Here is a 16411-nt window from a genome sequence, read left to right as displayed (position 1 = left end):
CTGAGGGCGGAGGTGCGGGATGTAGACGAGATGTGTTGGAGGGCATCTTTAACCACGTGGGAAGGGAAATTGCGGTCTCTAAAGAAGGAGGCCATCTGGTGTGTTCTGTGGTGGAACTGGTCCTCCTGGGAGCAGATACGGCAGAGGCGGAGGATTGGGAATACGGGATGGCATTTTTTGCAAGAGATAGGGTGGGAAGAGGTGTAATCCAGGTAGCTGTGGGAGTCGGTGGGTTTGTAAAAAATGTCAGTATCAAGTCGGTTGTTGCAAGAGACAGGGTGGGAAGAGGTGTAATCCAGATAGCTGTGGGAGTTGCAAGAGATAGGGTGGGAAGAGGACCGAAGGCTCTGTTTTCATGCTGTGTGACTCTAATTGAGCTTTTATGATCTTAGTTGATCCTTCATTATTTTTTGAAACATGACAGGCATGTTGCTGATTTTTAGCACCTGTCGAGGCCTCCTCTTATGGAGAAACCCAAGTCATTGAGAAGGTGGTAGGCTGGTCACCCACTCTATTTGTGCCTCTTTTCAGCTGCTGAAAATATGCCTGAAAGGGGCATGTTAAATTCAGCCCAATGATTTGATGTTGAAATTATTTATTAAATGTAACAATCATTAATTTTTTTTTCAAAATATTGTTATTTCACATGAAGGCATCTAGATCCAGAAGGCATCGACAAGTGAAAGTGGAGTCTTCAGAATCTGGGTCTGACTGGGCACAAGTGAAGAGTTCCGAAAGAAATCGGAATTCCTCAGTTAAAAAGCACAGCAGAGAGAAAGGTAATGTTTGGAGCTTGTGTTAAGAAAATTGATTCTTGTCGAGATCATCTTCGGTGTTCCTCTGGGTCGCAGTGGATGCTTTTGTTAGATCGACTCTTGAGAAACTATCCTTTGATATGCTTTTACAAAAAGATGAAACCTCTGTCTTATTACAATCCCTATAGTATGGAAGCAGGCTATTCGGCCCATCAAATCCACTGAAGGGCATCCCACCCAGACTCAGCCCCCTACCCTTATCCCTGTAACCTCACATTTACAGTAGCAAACCCACGTAGCCTGCACCTCCCTGAACACTGTGGGGCAATCTAGCTGGTCAGTCCCACCTAACCTGCACATCTTTTGGACTGTGGGAGGAAACTGGAGCATCTGGAGGAAACCAACGCAGATGCGGGAGAATGTGCAAGTTCCACACAGACAGTTGCACAAAAAGGAATTGAACCCGGGTGTTGTGAGGCAGCAGTGCTAACCACTTCACCCTAAAACGTATGCATCCATTTGCCGATTACATGAATGTGGTAAGTTTGACTAACATTAGAAAAATTACAGAGACAAAATGCTGCAAATGTTAGAATTTGGAATAATAGTTTGTTAGCCTAAAACAGTAACTCTTTTGTACTTCACAGATACTGTCTGACCATTTGAATATTTTCATTATTTTCTGTTTTTACATCTGAAAATTATTTCTTAATGTTAGGAATAGATGCAATGCCTATGTTAAAAATGTCCTCCTTAGTATAATAATTATAAGGGGTAAGGGACAGTTAATATTTGTATTATACATGAAAATTCTTGAATACTTGAAAGCAAAACAAATAAATACTGTTTGCAGCAGGACTGTTATATATCCTAAAGGATTATGGGATAAATGTAACCATTTTAACACTTTTTAAAAATAATTCACTGAGATATCGAACCTTTGCTTATTATTCAAAATTATTCAGAAAACCACAGCACTCAAATGCAATTCTGATGATAGAGCTCAGCACTGATCACTGCTATAAAATTGTGACCTGCCCAGTAAACATTACTTTTAGACTTTTGCTACAGATAGCGATGACTAAGCTTTCCAGATTCTGGAATTGATTGGAACATCCTGTGTTCCAGTAATGCAGTGTGATTCTGGAAAGCCAGCATTAGTGTTGCATTGACTTTAGTTGGCTAGACTCTAGCTGCAGCATGGCTTTAAAATTTTATTTAATACTGACCCCTGTAGGTTCTCATGGGGTAGAAAAGACAAGTGACTCTGTTAGGCGTTAGCCTGTGCTTTGTTGTGCAAATGGAAGTTACTTTTCTCGGGTTATCAGTAGTTTGGATCTCTATGTGTCAGCCTTCCCTGGCACACAAAAATCCCATGGGATAGTATTCTGAGACTGAGAAATAAATACAGTATTCTCATACCATTGTCAACAAGCTATTCAGATAAGATCAAAGGAGATGAGGAAAGGCATAGATCTTGTTCATTTTCCAGGTTTAGTTGGGTCTTGAATGAGCCCAAAAATCATACGAAATCATAGTCACCCTTTACATGAAGAAATTATTTCCAAAGCCTATTTCTTCAGCTTAAAAAAAGACCAAAGAGAAGTCACATTGAGGAAATTATTTGTTTGCACTACTTCTTGCTTGACTGAATTCGGTGACATGCAGTTGCAGCACCTGTGTTAAGACAGATCTTAATACGGCACACCCTATGCAACGTATTCTTTCTCTATTTCCACTACATTGATCATGTTTAACCAGCAAATACAGTTATCAAATAATGTTTATAATTTCAGTGTACACAGGCTGAAAAGTAGCAGCTTAGATCTTGGTCTGTGGAATCTGGCCTGGGAGATTGTGATGGGAAATTACCCATTCCCAACTCCCCAACAACCCAGAGCCTGTGCTACTGGTCACACAGACTGAAGGAATGAAGGCCCATCCTGACTCCGATCATGGATAAACCCCCTCACTCCGTGTTCCCAATCCTAAGGGCCCAGTTTCAACTGCAACCACCCACTCCTGGTGGTCCTGGGAACGCAAAACTATCTGCAAGAGGGTCAGCAGCAGCAGAACCTCGACAATGTCATATTTCCTTAAAAGGAGGGGGGATAAGTATGTGGTCGAATGCAGTGTGAGGCAAATTTGCAGGTGGATATTTGACTTTAAGTCAGTAATAGGTAATATTTTGTTGCCTTTTGATACCATGGGCTGATCTTGTTTGCACTATTTAATATCCTGAACAAAATGCTCAGGTCTAGCAGCATCGGTAAGGATTGAAGGAGAAGTTAATATTTTGTGTCAAGACCCATGATTTCTTATTTTCTACACATCTGCTGTCACCTCTTCCCAATTGTCCTTTCCTCCCAGAATCATGACAGCGATCCCTTGTTCACACCATCCACTCACCAGTCTGTGTCACAGTCTGACGTTTCTGCTATCAGTGTGATGCCACCACCATAATACCTTCCCTTCAACTTTCAGCATTCCAGTGGCTGTTGACTTGATCATCTTCAGATAATATGCACGGAATCTTCATTTTGTTGGAGGCAGCAGTTGTTGGCAGTGATTCCACTATTCCTATTTCCATTTCCTCTGGACCCATTTTATTTATTCCTTTACGTGGTCTATTATAATCTCATTTTGCCTTGTGATCATCATCCTTTTAATCTCCTCTTGCTTTCCTTCCACTCGATGACAGGTCTTCTCTTTTTTTTATTTCCTACCCTTCACAATTCTCATCAAACTTGATCCCTCATTTCTTTCCATACCCTGGGACGTGCCTCCTCATTTTTAAACAAACATTTGACCACTTTATTTAAAGCAAATATGAATTCTATTTCCACCAGTTTCTGTTTGGGTATTTTGTCTCATAACAATAAATCCTCTCACTCCTCTTCACTATAAGAGCAAAGGAAACTGGTTGTAAGTTTACAGGATGATAATATTTTCAGGAAAGTTAGAAATGCATCCGCATATGATGGTCTGCACAGATCTTTTGACTTAACGCAGTATTTTGGTGTTGATTTATGCACATTAGGGTTTTTCAGTATCCATCCTCATTTCATGCAGCGGAATTACATTGTGCCATGGTAGTTGAAGGTTTTATGAAAGTAAGCCTTTCATCTGACAAAATGCAGCTGAGGAAAATTGAATGGTTACCTTGGAAACGAAGAGGAACAAGCTCAGCATGCCAATGAAAAGATCAGGCCCTCATCAAGATTTAGAATATTATTTGGGTGGGGAAGAATGAGCGAGCAAGTATCTGTTTAATGTCATTTTTATGGATTCACCATTCCTTGTTGTTTTAATTTTTCTTCCCCAATCCCACCAAAAAGTATTTTTAGACTACGACTCAGCTAATTGCCTCTTGTTCAGCACCAATGCATCTTAGATCCGTGTGAACACCTTGTGGATTTTTATAGCCATTATCTGGTGCTATACCAAGCATAAGAGTTGAATAAGGTATTTGTTATTGTGTTTAGTGTGTGGACTATATCATGAATAATTTCGTGATCTTCTGAACCTCAAAGTGATTGAATAAACATTCAACCTGATTGTGGCTTAGGATATAAACCGTGGTGTTACTTTGTTACAAAGAATAGCAAGCAGTAAATGAAAACAATATAATAGTTGCAGAATATAACTGTTCATTGGCACATTGATAAAATAATAGACTTTATCTTTAAAGAAAGAATAATTTTGTATTTATCTAGCACTATTCACCTCATCTGATGCCCAAAGAGCTTTGCAGCCAGTTAAGTCTTTTAAGTCTCGCTACTGCTGTAATGTAGGCAGAAGTGGCAACTGTCTGCACAGTGGGATTTGACAAACAATGGTGAAGTAATGACTGTGTCAACTTTCTTATTCCATGACTTGGTTGAGGAATAAATATTAGCCAGGATGATGCTTTTCTGTAAGTAGTGTGATGGGACCTTTTACATCTTCCTGAGAGGCAGACAGGACCTCATATTAGGAACATAGAAAATAGGAGCAGCATCAGGCCATTCAGCCCTACAAACCTGCTCTGTTAATCAGTATGATCATCCAACTCAGTATGGGTTCCTGCTTTCTCCCCAAACCTGTCAATCCCTTTAACCCTAAGAACTATATCTATATCCTTTTTGAAAATATTCAATATAACATAAATTGAACAGTACAACACTGGTGTGTTTTTAAAAATAAAATTTGCTTGCGCATCTCCTTTAAATTGCACCCCCGTCCTGCTTACCTTAAATGTATGCCCCTGGGATAAAAACTCTTGATTATCCACCTTATCTATGCATAGAGTTACAGAGTCATACAGTGCAGAAACAGATCCTTCAGTCCAACTCATCCATGCTACCCAAGTTTCCCAACCTCGACTAGTCTATATATAATATATAGATCCTCTCATAATTTTATATACTTCTAGCAGTTCATCACTCAGCCTGTGACACTAACAAAAACCATCCAATTTTGTCCAACCTTTCCTTTATGGCTAATTCATCTGATCCAGACAATTTTTTGGCCTCAACTGCTATTTGTGATAGAGAATTTCACAGGCTCACCGGTCTTTGGGTGAATGAATTTCTCTTTATCCCACACCTAAATAACCTACTCGATGTCCTTAATCCATGACCCCTGTGTGTGGATTCCCCAGTCTCTGGGAGCATCCTTCCTTCATTTACCTTGTCTGTACTCATTAGTATTAGATCTTCACTCATTCTTCTAGAATCCACTGAATATAGTGCTAATCAATCCAGTCTCTCCTCGAATGTCAGTCCTGCCACCTCAGGAGTCAGTCTGGTAAACCTTTGCACCCCTTCCTTAAGTAATTTGGGATGTAAATTATTGGGCTGTGGAAGTTTATCAGGGTCTTTAATTGCATCATATTTTCCAGCAGCATTTCCATGGTAATACTGATTTCTTTCAGTTCCTACTTCTCACTTTATACCATTATTATTTTTCTTTTCTTCTTATTTTGGTTTGGAAATGTGAATTGCAGTTGATAATTGAATACGGAATAACACCTTGCTTTTATTTAAAAAAAAGAACAAAAGATTGCTGTTTACTGTTGGTAACTGACTTGGAAAGATCAAGCACTAAGAACACTATAGACAAACTGGCAATGAGATGCTGTTGCGCTCAGGGACTGACAGCTGGTTGGATGTTGAAGTAGCTAATCAAGGAAGGAGCTGCACTGGTCAATCAACCACAGAGAATGTTGCAAAAGGAGAAACCTAAGAAGGAACTGGTTTTGGGCAGGTGGCAGTGTTGTTTTGGAAATTGCCAAATTAGGGTTTTGGTTTTGCCTTCTCTTCAGCTATTCTCCAGTTATTGATATATCTGAGGTGGAGAAAAAAATCCCAGCCTGTGAGAAATAAGGAAACGTTTCCAAGGTCTCTGGAAACTGTTAGCATTTGCCAGTGTCTTCAGAATGCAAGCCATCGGATTTCTTGAAAACCTGATAATTATTGTTGAAATGGTTATAGAATTGGCAACTTAATACTTTTTTATTTAAAAGTTATCCCTTAATTGAGTCAGTGTTTGAATGGGGGTTTTTGATCAAAGAAGGTTAGGCTTGGATTATAGATATCAATTAGATTGCTTTGTTCTTCATCTGTGTTCTGTAAAGTTGAATTCTTAATAATTATAAACTTGGTGTCCAAAAAACAAGTATTTTGCATTAGTATTTACTGTGGAAAAGAATATGGAAGATATAGACTGTAGGGAAATAGATGGTGACACCTTGCAAAATGTCCATATTACAGAGGCGGAAGTGCTGGGTGTCTTGAAATGCATAAAGGTGGATAAATCCCCAGGACCTGATCAGGCGTACCATAGAACACTGTGGGAAGCTAGAGAAGTGATTGCTGGGCCTCTTCCTGAGATATTTGTATCATTGATAGTCACAGGTGAGGTGCCGAAAGACTGGAAGTTGGCTAACGTGGTGCCACTGTTTAAGAAGGAGCGGTAGATGTGATCTACATGGACTTCAGTAAGGTGTTCGACAAGCTTCCCCATGGAAGGCTGGTTAGCAAGGTTAGATCTCACAGAATACAGGGAGAACTAGCCATTGGATACAGAACTGGCTCAAAGATAGAAGATAGAGGGTGGTGGTGAAGGGTTGTTTTTCAGACTGGAGGCCTGTGACCTGTGGAGTGCCACAAGGATCGGTGCTGGGTTCACTACTTTTCATCATTTATACAAATTATTTGGATGCGAGCATAGTAAGTTTGCAGATGACACCAAAATTGAAGGAGTAGTGGACAACGAAGAAGGTTACCTCAGATTACAACAGGATCTTGACCAGATGGGCTGGTAGACTGAGAAGTGGCAGATGGAGTTTAATTCAGATAAACGCGAGGTGCTGTATTTTGGGAAAGCAAATCTTAGCAGGACTTACACACTTAATGGTAGACACTCCGAGAGAGTGTTGCTGAACAAAGAGACCCTGGAGTGCAGGTTCATAGCTCCTTGAAAGTGGAGTCGCAGGTAGATAGGATAGTGAAGAAGGTGTTTGGTATGCTTTCTTTTATTGGTCAGAGTATTGAGTATAGAGTTGGGAAGTCATGTTGCGGCTATACAGGACATTGGTTAGGTAACTGTTGGAATATTGTGTGCAATTCTGGTCGCCATCCTATCGGAAAGATGTTGTGAAAGTTGAAAGGGTTCAGAAAAGATTTATAATATTGTTGCGAGGGTTGGAGGATTTGAGCTATGGGGAGAGGCTGAACAGGCTTGGGCTATTTTTCCCTGGAGTTTCGGAGGCTGAGGGTTGACCTTATAGAGGCTTACAAAATTATGAGGGGTATAGATAAGGTAAATAGACAAAGTTTTTCCTGGGGTTGGGGTGTCCAGAACTAGAGGGCGTAGGTTTAGGGTGAGATGGGAAAGACATAAAAGAGACCTAAGGGGCAACTTTTTCCACACAGAAGGTGGTATGTGTATGGAATGAGCTGCCAGAGGAAGTGGTGGAGGCTGGTACAATTGCAACATTTAAACGGCATTTGGATGGATATATGAATAGGAGGGGTTTGTGGAGATGTGGGCCAGGTGCTGGCAGGTGGGACTGGATTGGGTTGGGATATCTGGTCAGCATTGACGGGTTGGACCGAAGGGTCTGTTTCCATGCTGTAATTCTCTTTGACTCTATCTATTATTTTTAAAGTCTGTTTAGAAACAATTGAACAGTTTTGAGGATCATTGAATGTTTTAATTTCATGGTGTTACAGATCCAGTGTCAGTGAGACTGATTTAGTTTGGCTTGATGTCCTTGTTGTAACACTGGACTCTGAATGCACCAATGTTTTTTGGGACGTTATTTGTGTCCTCCTTTTATGAGAATAATTCCGAAATATGTATTTAATTAGTCTACCATCTCTTTGTTTCTGATTGTAAAAGACATTATTTTTCTTCAGTAATATTTTTCTCCTCAGATATCTGTAGGAGCTTTTATAATCAGTTTGTATGTTCTCCACAAACTTACTTAGTTACAAAGTTAAAAAGCACACAACAACAGGCTATAGTTCAACAGGTTTACTTGGAAGCACTAGTTTTCGGAGCGCTGCTCCTTCTTCGGGTGGGTATGGAGTATAAGATCATAAGTCACAGAATTTCTAAGAAAAGATTATAGTGTCATGCAACTGAAATGATATATTTTGAACAAACCTGGATTGTTAAGTCTTTCATTTTTTAGAATGGGTTGCAGCAACTTTAACATTTTAAAATTTGTCCACCCCAGTCCAACACCGGCTCCTCCACATCATTAGTTTCTTACTCTATTTCCCCCCTCTTAGTCAATCCCTATGTTCATTTCATAGAATCCCTACAATATGGAAATAGACCATTTGGCCCAACAAGTCCACACTGATCCTCTGGGAGTACCCCACCCAGACCTATTACTCTACATTTCCCCTGACTAATGCCTCTAATCTACACACCCCTGAACACTCTGGGCAATTTAGCAATGCCAATTCACCTAACCTGCACACCTTTGGAGTGTGGGAGGAAACCGAAGCCCCCAGAGGAAACCCCCACACACTGGGAGAATATGCAAATTTCACGCAGACAGTCACCCGAGGCTGGAATCAAACCTGGGTCCCTGGCACTGTGAGGCAGCAGTGCTAATCACTGAGCCAATGTGCCACCCTCATCTGATAGATGGCACCTCTGATGACATAACTCCTTCAGTTATGCACTGTGATGTTGACATGGACTAAGGACTCATTAATCTTTATATGACAAAGCCAGTGCTTAGTTGCAGCTTGCATTATGTAACCCAGTTAGGCCATAGATCAACCATGATCTCATTGAATGGTGGAACAGGCTCAAGGGGCTGAATGACCTACTCCGGTTCCTAGAACTGTTCTGTTACGTAGTGTAGAAGAATTAAAGTGTTAAATTGCTTAATAATAAGTAGAGGGTTTGCAGATCACAGACTTGAAACATTAACTGTCTTTCTGTCCAGGGATGTAGTCTAATCTGCTGCTCACTTCCATTTCTTATACATTTATTTATTAATGTTTATATTTACCTTAAAAATGGGAATTGTTTAGTTAGCTCTAAGTCTGTAGAAATGCAGATTTATCTCCTAGCTTTTGCATTTATTGATATGCAGAATATTCCCTGGAAAACATTAACGTGGTTAATTTTAAGAGCTTTCTTTCTCATACTTCACAACCAATTTTGTTTTCCCCTGAAATTAACTAATTAACATGTTTAGTGTTCTCAGTGACCACTAGACTCGCCTCCCCCAGAGCTTCCAGTTGCTCTTTCTTCACCTCTCCATTCATCTGAATGAAAAAAGCTGCTTCACCATCCCAAGATCTCATTCTTAATTCCCAAATGCCACATCTGGATTCTTGCCATTTGTGATGAATGATACCGTACGCTGAGCAAGATTTCCAAATCTCCTCTTGTTTCCAGTCAAGGCCTTATGTGCTTTAATTCTGGTCTGTGATGACTGATGGCGACTTCAGATGTTCTGGCTGTCCAAATGGAAATATGGACGTGTGGCCTGGATAGTTTGTTTATTGCAGTTACACAGCATTCCTGAAAGAACAAGTGGACAAATTTGCTCCCACATCATTGCTGAGACTCCAGTTAGCAATCTTTTCCTCATTTGTGGTGCTGTATTGTTGTTGTGCTTTCAGTTAGAAACTGAAGTTTTAATCCAGTTATCCCTTCATTTACATGCTGTTAAATTACAGTCCAATTTGAGATTAGTATCTTCATGACTGATGGCAGAAATACTAGGAATGATCTTGCTTAATTCCAACACAGCACATTTTCAGGTTTTATGGTGGGTTTCTGACTGAAAATCCTTTTGGAGGTGTGTTTACATTCTCCAGTCACTCCTGAGATTATTTCAAAAATTGATATTCCTTAGGGTAATCAGTACATTACTTCAGTCCAGCAATTGATTGTGTTAAGCTGGATTGTTTGTTTTAGTTGAATTACAGATGCCTCACACTAACTTTGCATTTGTTTGTAGATTCTCCACCAACCAAGAGGAGAAGGCAGAAGCGTTAAAATGGATGTAAAATAACTTTACCTACTACAAGTAATCCCGACAGCTCCAGTAATGTGATCAAAAGTGAAAGCTGAATGGATCAAAGCATGATTACTGAATCAGCCACAAAGTGCTACTTTTATATTTGGTAAAAATAGATGAATAACATTTCCTTGTGATTTTAGATATAATACACTGTTATGTAGCAATAACTCATGAATTGTAAAAGATCTCTTTTCTGTTTATATGCCTTGTATGTTTTGTGTTTTATTCTGTTTAATATTAAATGTAGGAAGGTATGATTTGACCTTTTTTTATCAGGTCAGATTTTCATCATTCGGGTAACATTTTGGGAAAGTGTTACTTCTGTTGTTCGGTTACTGTGGCATCATACTTCTGCATACCAGCTGGTCGGCATGAGACTTTTAGAAATTGTATTTTGGATCTGTTCTAACTTTATTTTTGGGATATTTCAATCTCCTATCTCCAAGCTAATACTTAAAAACTAAAATGTTATTTAACTTGACGTTATACGTTCACTTTATTGCGGACCTGCTCATGTTCATGTTATTCCATCCTGAGAAGACGGTGCTGGGCGCAGCTATGGTTTCTTCTCTTCTAGTTAATCTTCATCACAACCAGGTGGACAGGTTCACTCTCATATGCAAAATTATCAGTAGCTAACTTTTTTTAAAATGACATCCTTCTTTTCTGTGCAATACTTTCTTCAGTTAATTTACTACGGAGGAGTCAACATTGAATATGTGATGCTGAACAATGGTTTTCAATAGGTCAGTCAAAACTCAGATTCATGTTGTACAGATATGCACTGAATCTGAATTTATTGCATAACAAGCTAGTAACATTGGAAATTGTGCACTGTTTCTCTTATCTCAATGTTGTCCCAATCCATATGTCAGTGTATTCCAATGCACTTTATTACATAAAAGAATATGATTGTCGTAGCATTCAGCAGCTGCTATTATGATTGTAATGAGTATTTAATGATGTTAAAGATATATGGCTTGTAGGTCCTGCCATGTTTCCACCATTTCACCTCTTCATCTGGATTTCAGGTTCATGGTTGGTGGTGATCTTTAAAATTTAACTGAAGTCATCTTTCACGAGTGTTACTGAAAAGCAAATGTCAACAGATTAATTGTACAAGGTCTTCACTGATCTTATCCTTGATATTCATTTGCTTGCTTTCACAATGCAGCGCATTGGTTTGTGATTAGTGCTTCCCATATGCACCCTTTGAATATAGAGGCCAATATTAACATCATCTCTGACAGAGAAATGGCAACTTGAGACTGACCACAAATCAAGCTTGGAGCTTATTTGGATGTATTCTGGTCAGTGCAATTGTCACTGGAAAATGTAAATAATTCATTTAAACTGCTTGTTTCAGTGTACACATGCTGCAATTGAATCAGTTTTCCTCCTGTTTCTTGAATGGAGTGGCTGTAAACAATACAGAATTATCTCAGTGTGGTAAAAGCTTTGAGATCGGTTACTGAATTAAAACTGTATCAGCAGAATGCACAAGTTTTTTTTCCCCTAAATAGTTAAACTACTTTTGAACATTTTAGATACTTAGTGGTAAGTCAACACACAGTCAGATACAGTGCTATGTTTCAGTAGTATTTGTAACAGCAGAGATTTTCAACTGTACTAGTATTATTTTCCTTCTTAATCTATCAGTTTTAAGATTAACCACACGTCATTATTGTCTTATGTTTTCATATTTAGTGGGATCACTCTGAAACTCTACCAGAAAGCAGACCTGTTCATCCGATTGGTTTAACTGCAATTCAAACCTGTACTCTAACTCTCAGTGGTTTCTAATTCTAAAATACAGCATGTCACTCCAATACAAAATTGCTCGTTTGGATACAATTTATCAATCATTTTAGTACACAATCTTGACTGCCTCCTAAGTTTGTATTTCTGAAAATTGTGACAAGCTAAAATAATTCTTTTTCACTGAGTTATTTATTTTCTAAATTGTAACCTGAATGAACACGGATTTTTTTTTAGTTGAATTAAAATATTGTAGCGTATGAGGTTTCATTTTAAACTACTATTTTCCTTTGTATCTTCCACCATTAGTTAATAAAGTTCTTAATCATTTCTATTTCGTGATATGTCTATATTGAATGTACAACTGGTTGAAATCATTGATAACAAGGGCATAATGTTGCACCTGTCAAATTTGTGCCTGTTGGTTGTTAGAAGTTCAATGATTTAGTGCTACTAGGGTATTGGAGACTTGCTACACCTCAATGAATGGTATAGTATCCCTGGTTAAACAACTGATAGTTATGCATATTTTCACTTAAGGATCAATGTTTCAGCCAACAACACCATGTGGATGAGAATTGTATGGTTGAACTGCTGATGGTTATGGGTTAATGTGGAAGCTGTAAGTGCACCCATAGTAACTCTTGTTTACTGTTTCAAGATAGGGATTGCCCATTTAAGATACGTGGAGAATTTTTTTCTTCTCTCAGGGTTGAGAGTATTTGGAACTCTTGGCAAGACGATGGGCATAATCAAATGTGGCGAAGCCCATCTCAATGTCAAGATCATCTTATGTCATTACAAATCATATGGCAAGGTTCTCACTGGGCAGCAGCAAGATACCAATTGACAGGGATTAACACTTGTTCAACACTTTGTTAACACCACAACTTACCTCATCAATATTTTGTTTCCTATCGTACCAAACTTGCCAAACTAGCTAGATGCCAGAAAAACTCAACAAAGAAGCCAGAACATGTGCCTGATGAATTTAGCTCACCGTTTACTCGAAATGACGTCCATGTAACCTATGAGCAAACAGCAGTGCAGAACACAATCCATGGGTACCAGCCACATGCTCCCTTCCTTAATGTGGCAATCCATTGTGACAATTTTGGTACTTCTACTCACTGGCAGTGCAATATGGAAGTGCAGATTTGCATTGCTGAGCACACCAGCAACTAGCATTGAAAAGCTGTGACAGGAACACTTTGAGAACAGGGAAAGGCATAGACCTCACCAACCCTGCATTTCCAGGATGGCCCCTTGTTGACTTAGTGCTTGCTTAATTGGCATCTACTTGCATCCTTAAGTCATTCTTGCCTTGTTTTGCTGAGCCTTGCCAAGATCTCAGACCCCTGCATTTCTGTAGAAGTTTCTGTTTGTTAAGTGAAATCACCGATTGCAGACACCACAGGGTCATCATCTGCCCTGGCCTGAGCAGGTGCCAGGTCTCCACAGTTGCTTGAATGCCTGCAACCTGGGGAATTTCTTTCTTGGGCAGCAGTCACTGTGAGTTGCTCATTGGATTGTGTGCTAACACACACTGTCTACGGTTGGGATGGTGGCTCAGTGGTTAGCACTGCTGTCTAACTGTGCTAGGAATCCAGGTTCAATTCTACCCTCAGGCGACTATGTTCTTTGCATGTTCTTCCTGCCTCTGCAAGGGTTTCCTCCCATGGACCAAGGATTTACAGGTTTGGTGGATTGGCCATGCTAAATTGCCCATTGTGTTCAGGGATGTGCTGGCTAGCTGGGTTAGCCTTGTGAAATGCAGTGTAAGTGGGGTAGGTATGCTCTTTGAAGAGTCAATGTGAACTCAATGGGCTGAATGGCCTGCCTTCATGCTGTAGGAATTCGATGATCCTATGGCTAGGGTTCTTACTAAGTTCTCAGTATCTGAGCAGGTTGGGCTGGGGGGTGGGGGGAGCGATTATGGTGCAGGAGGCAGTATTGCTGATGCTTCCTCTGAAGCCTCCATATTCTCATCCTCCAAGGTCAGGGAGGAGGACCCGTCCTTGTCAGAGAAATGCAGTGCCATCTTCACCTTATTTTGACACAGTCCATCAATGAGCAGGGGCGCTTTGGATCACCAGTACTCCTCTGGATGCACTGCCGCCTTTGTAAAGATGGCATAGGTACAAGAAATGCCAGTCCTTTGACAGATATCACCTGGGGGGGGGGGGGGGTGAGTTGTTTGAGAAATGGTGTGCGCTGAAAGGTAGAATTCAGGCTTGAGCGATGCTGTGGGGCAGAGTTGGTATATAGATTTGGTAAAGTATGGTGGGAGGTTTCACAGAGACACTGATGAGCCTTCCAAATAACCTGATGCAAGTTGGACTTAACCAAAACGCTCAAGATTGAGCCCAGAGTCTTTGAATAATTTAAAGGCAGAGGTAAACAAGGAGGGGTGAAAGGTTTTGGGGGTTGGGGAGTCACAGCAATGTCGCGTGATTTTTACTGAATGCATACTCAAGGTGTTGAGTGGCCTAATCCTGCTCTGAATTCATATAGTCATAGAACCATAGAGATGTACAGAACAGAAACAGACCCTTCAGCCCAACTCGTCCATGCGGACAAGATATCCAACCTAATCTAGTCCCATTTGCAAGCATTTGGCCCATATCCCTCATTTACTGACTTCCAACTCATGTACCCATTCAGATGCCTTTTAAATGTTGGAATTGTACCAGTTTCCTCTGGCAGCTCATTCCATACATGCACCACCCTCTGTGTGAAAAAGTTGCCCCTTACGTCTCTTTCCTCTCTCACCCTAAACCTATGTCCTCTAGTTCTGGACTCCCCACCTCAAGGAAGAGACTTTGTCTATTTATCCTAACCCTGTCACTCGTGATTTTATAAACTTCTGTAAGGTCACCCCTCAGCCTCTGACGCTCTAGGGAAAACACCCCCAGCCTGTTCAGCCTCTCCCTATAGCTCAAATCCTTGTAAATCTTTCCTGAACAATTTCAAGTTTCACAACAACCTTCCAATAGGGAGGGGACCAGAATTGCATGCAATATTCCAAACGTGGCCTAACCAAAGTCCTGTTCAGCCACAACATGACCTCCCAACTCCTGTACTGAATACTCTTGAGAGCGTACTAAATGCCTTTTTCACTATCCTAACTACCTGTGACTCCACTTTCAAAGAGCTATGCACTCCAAGATCTCTTTATTCAGCAACACTCCCTAGGACCTTACCATTCATTGTATAAGTCCTGCTAAGATTTGTTTTCCCAAAATGCAGCACCTCGCATTTATCTAAATTAATTTACATCTGTCACTCCTCAGCCAATTAGCCCATCTGATCAAGAGCTTAAAAATGTGTTGCTGTAAAAGCACAGCAGGTCAGGCAGCATTAAGGAACAGCATTATGCCCGAAACGTCGATTCTCCTGCTCCTTTGATGCTGCCTGACCTGCGCTTTTCCAGCAACACATTTTTAAGCTCTGATCTCCAGCATCTGCAGTCCTCACTTTCTCCCATCTGATCAAGATCCTGTTGTAATCTGAGGTAACTTGCTTCGCTGTCAACTACACCTCCAATTTTGGTGTCATCTGCAAACTTACTAACTGTACCTCTTTTGCTCACATCCAAATCATTTATATAAATGATGAAAAGTAGTAGATCCATCACTAATCCTTGTGGCACTCCACTGGTCACAGGCCTCCAGTCTGAAAAACAACCCTCCACTTCCACCCTCTATGTTCTACCTTTGAGTCAGTTCTGTATCCAAATGGCTAGTTCTCCCTGTAATCCAAGAGATCTAACCTTGCTAAGCAGTCTCCCATGGGGAACTTTGTCAAACGCCTTATTGAAGTCCATATAGATCACGTCCATCACTCTGCTGTCATCAGTCCTCTTTGTTATTCTTCAAAAAAACTCAATCAAGTTTGTGAGACATGATTTCCCATGACACCTCTCTCCCCTTCCTGGACCTCTCCATCTCCATTAATGACGACTGACTTGACACCGACATTTTTTACAAACCCACCGAATCCCACAGCTATCTGGATTACACCTCTTCCCACCCTACCTCCTGCAAAAATGCCATCCCATATTCCCAATTCCTCCGCCTCCGCCGTATCGCTCCCAGGAGGACCAGTTCCACCACAGAACACACCAGATGGCCTCCTTCTTTAGAGACCACAATTTCCCTTCCCACGTGATTAAAGATGCCCTCCAACGCATCTCGTCCACATCCCGCACCTCCGCCCTCAGACCCCACCCCTCCAACCGTAACAAGGACAGAACGCCCCTGGTGCTCACCTTCCACCCCACCAACCTTCGCATAAACCAAATCATCCACCGACATTTCCGCCACCTCCAAACAGACCCCACCACGAGGGATATATT

The 16411-nt window shown here is 40.7% G+C and overlaps 1 protein-coding gene across 5 annotated transcripts in view; it reads left to right on the top strand.

Annotated features, from left to right (window-relative positions):
• snapc1b (small nuclear RNA activating complex, polypeptide 1b) overlaps window positions 1-12384 on the top strand; it is a 37911-nt gene extending 25527 nt beyond the window's left edge. For 4 of the 5 annotated variants that reach the window (XM_043697230.1, XM_043697226.1, XM_043697228.1 and 1 more), the window contains 2 exons: window positions 653-779; window positions 10234-12384. In XM_043697230.1, the coding sequence (XP_043553165.1) occupies window positions 653-779; window positions 10234-10271 (165 nt within the window). In that variant the 3' untranslated portion in view covers window positions 10272-12384. The remainder of the gene's footprint in view (window positions 1-652; window positions 780-10233) is intronic. The other variant, XR_006312716.1, reaches the window with a different exon arrangement.
• The last annotated feature ends 4027 nt before the right edge of the window (window positions 12385-16411 follow it).

Source organism: Chiloscyllium plagiosum, chromosome 10 (genome assembly GCF_004010195.1).
Source record: "Chiloscyllium plagiosum isolate BGI_BamShark_2017 chromosome 10, ASM401019v2, whole genome shotgun sequence".
Classification (NCBI taxonomy): Eukaryota; Metazoa; Chordata; class Chondrichthyes; order Orectolobiformes; family Hemiscylliidae; genus Chiloscyllium; species Chiloscyllium plagiosum.
This window is presented reverse-complemented; position numbering and strand designations above follow the sequence as displayed.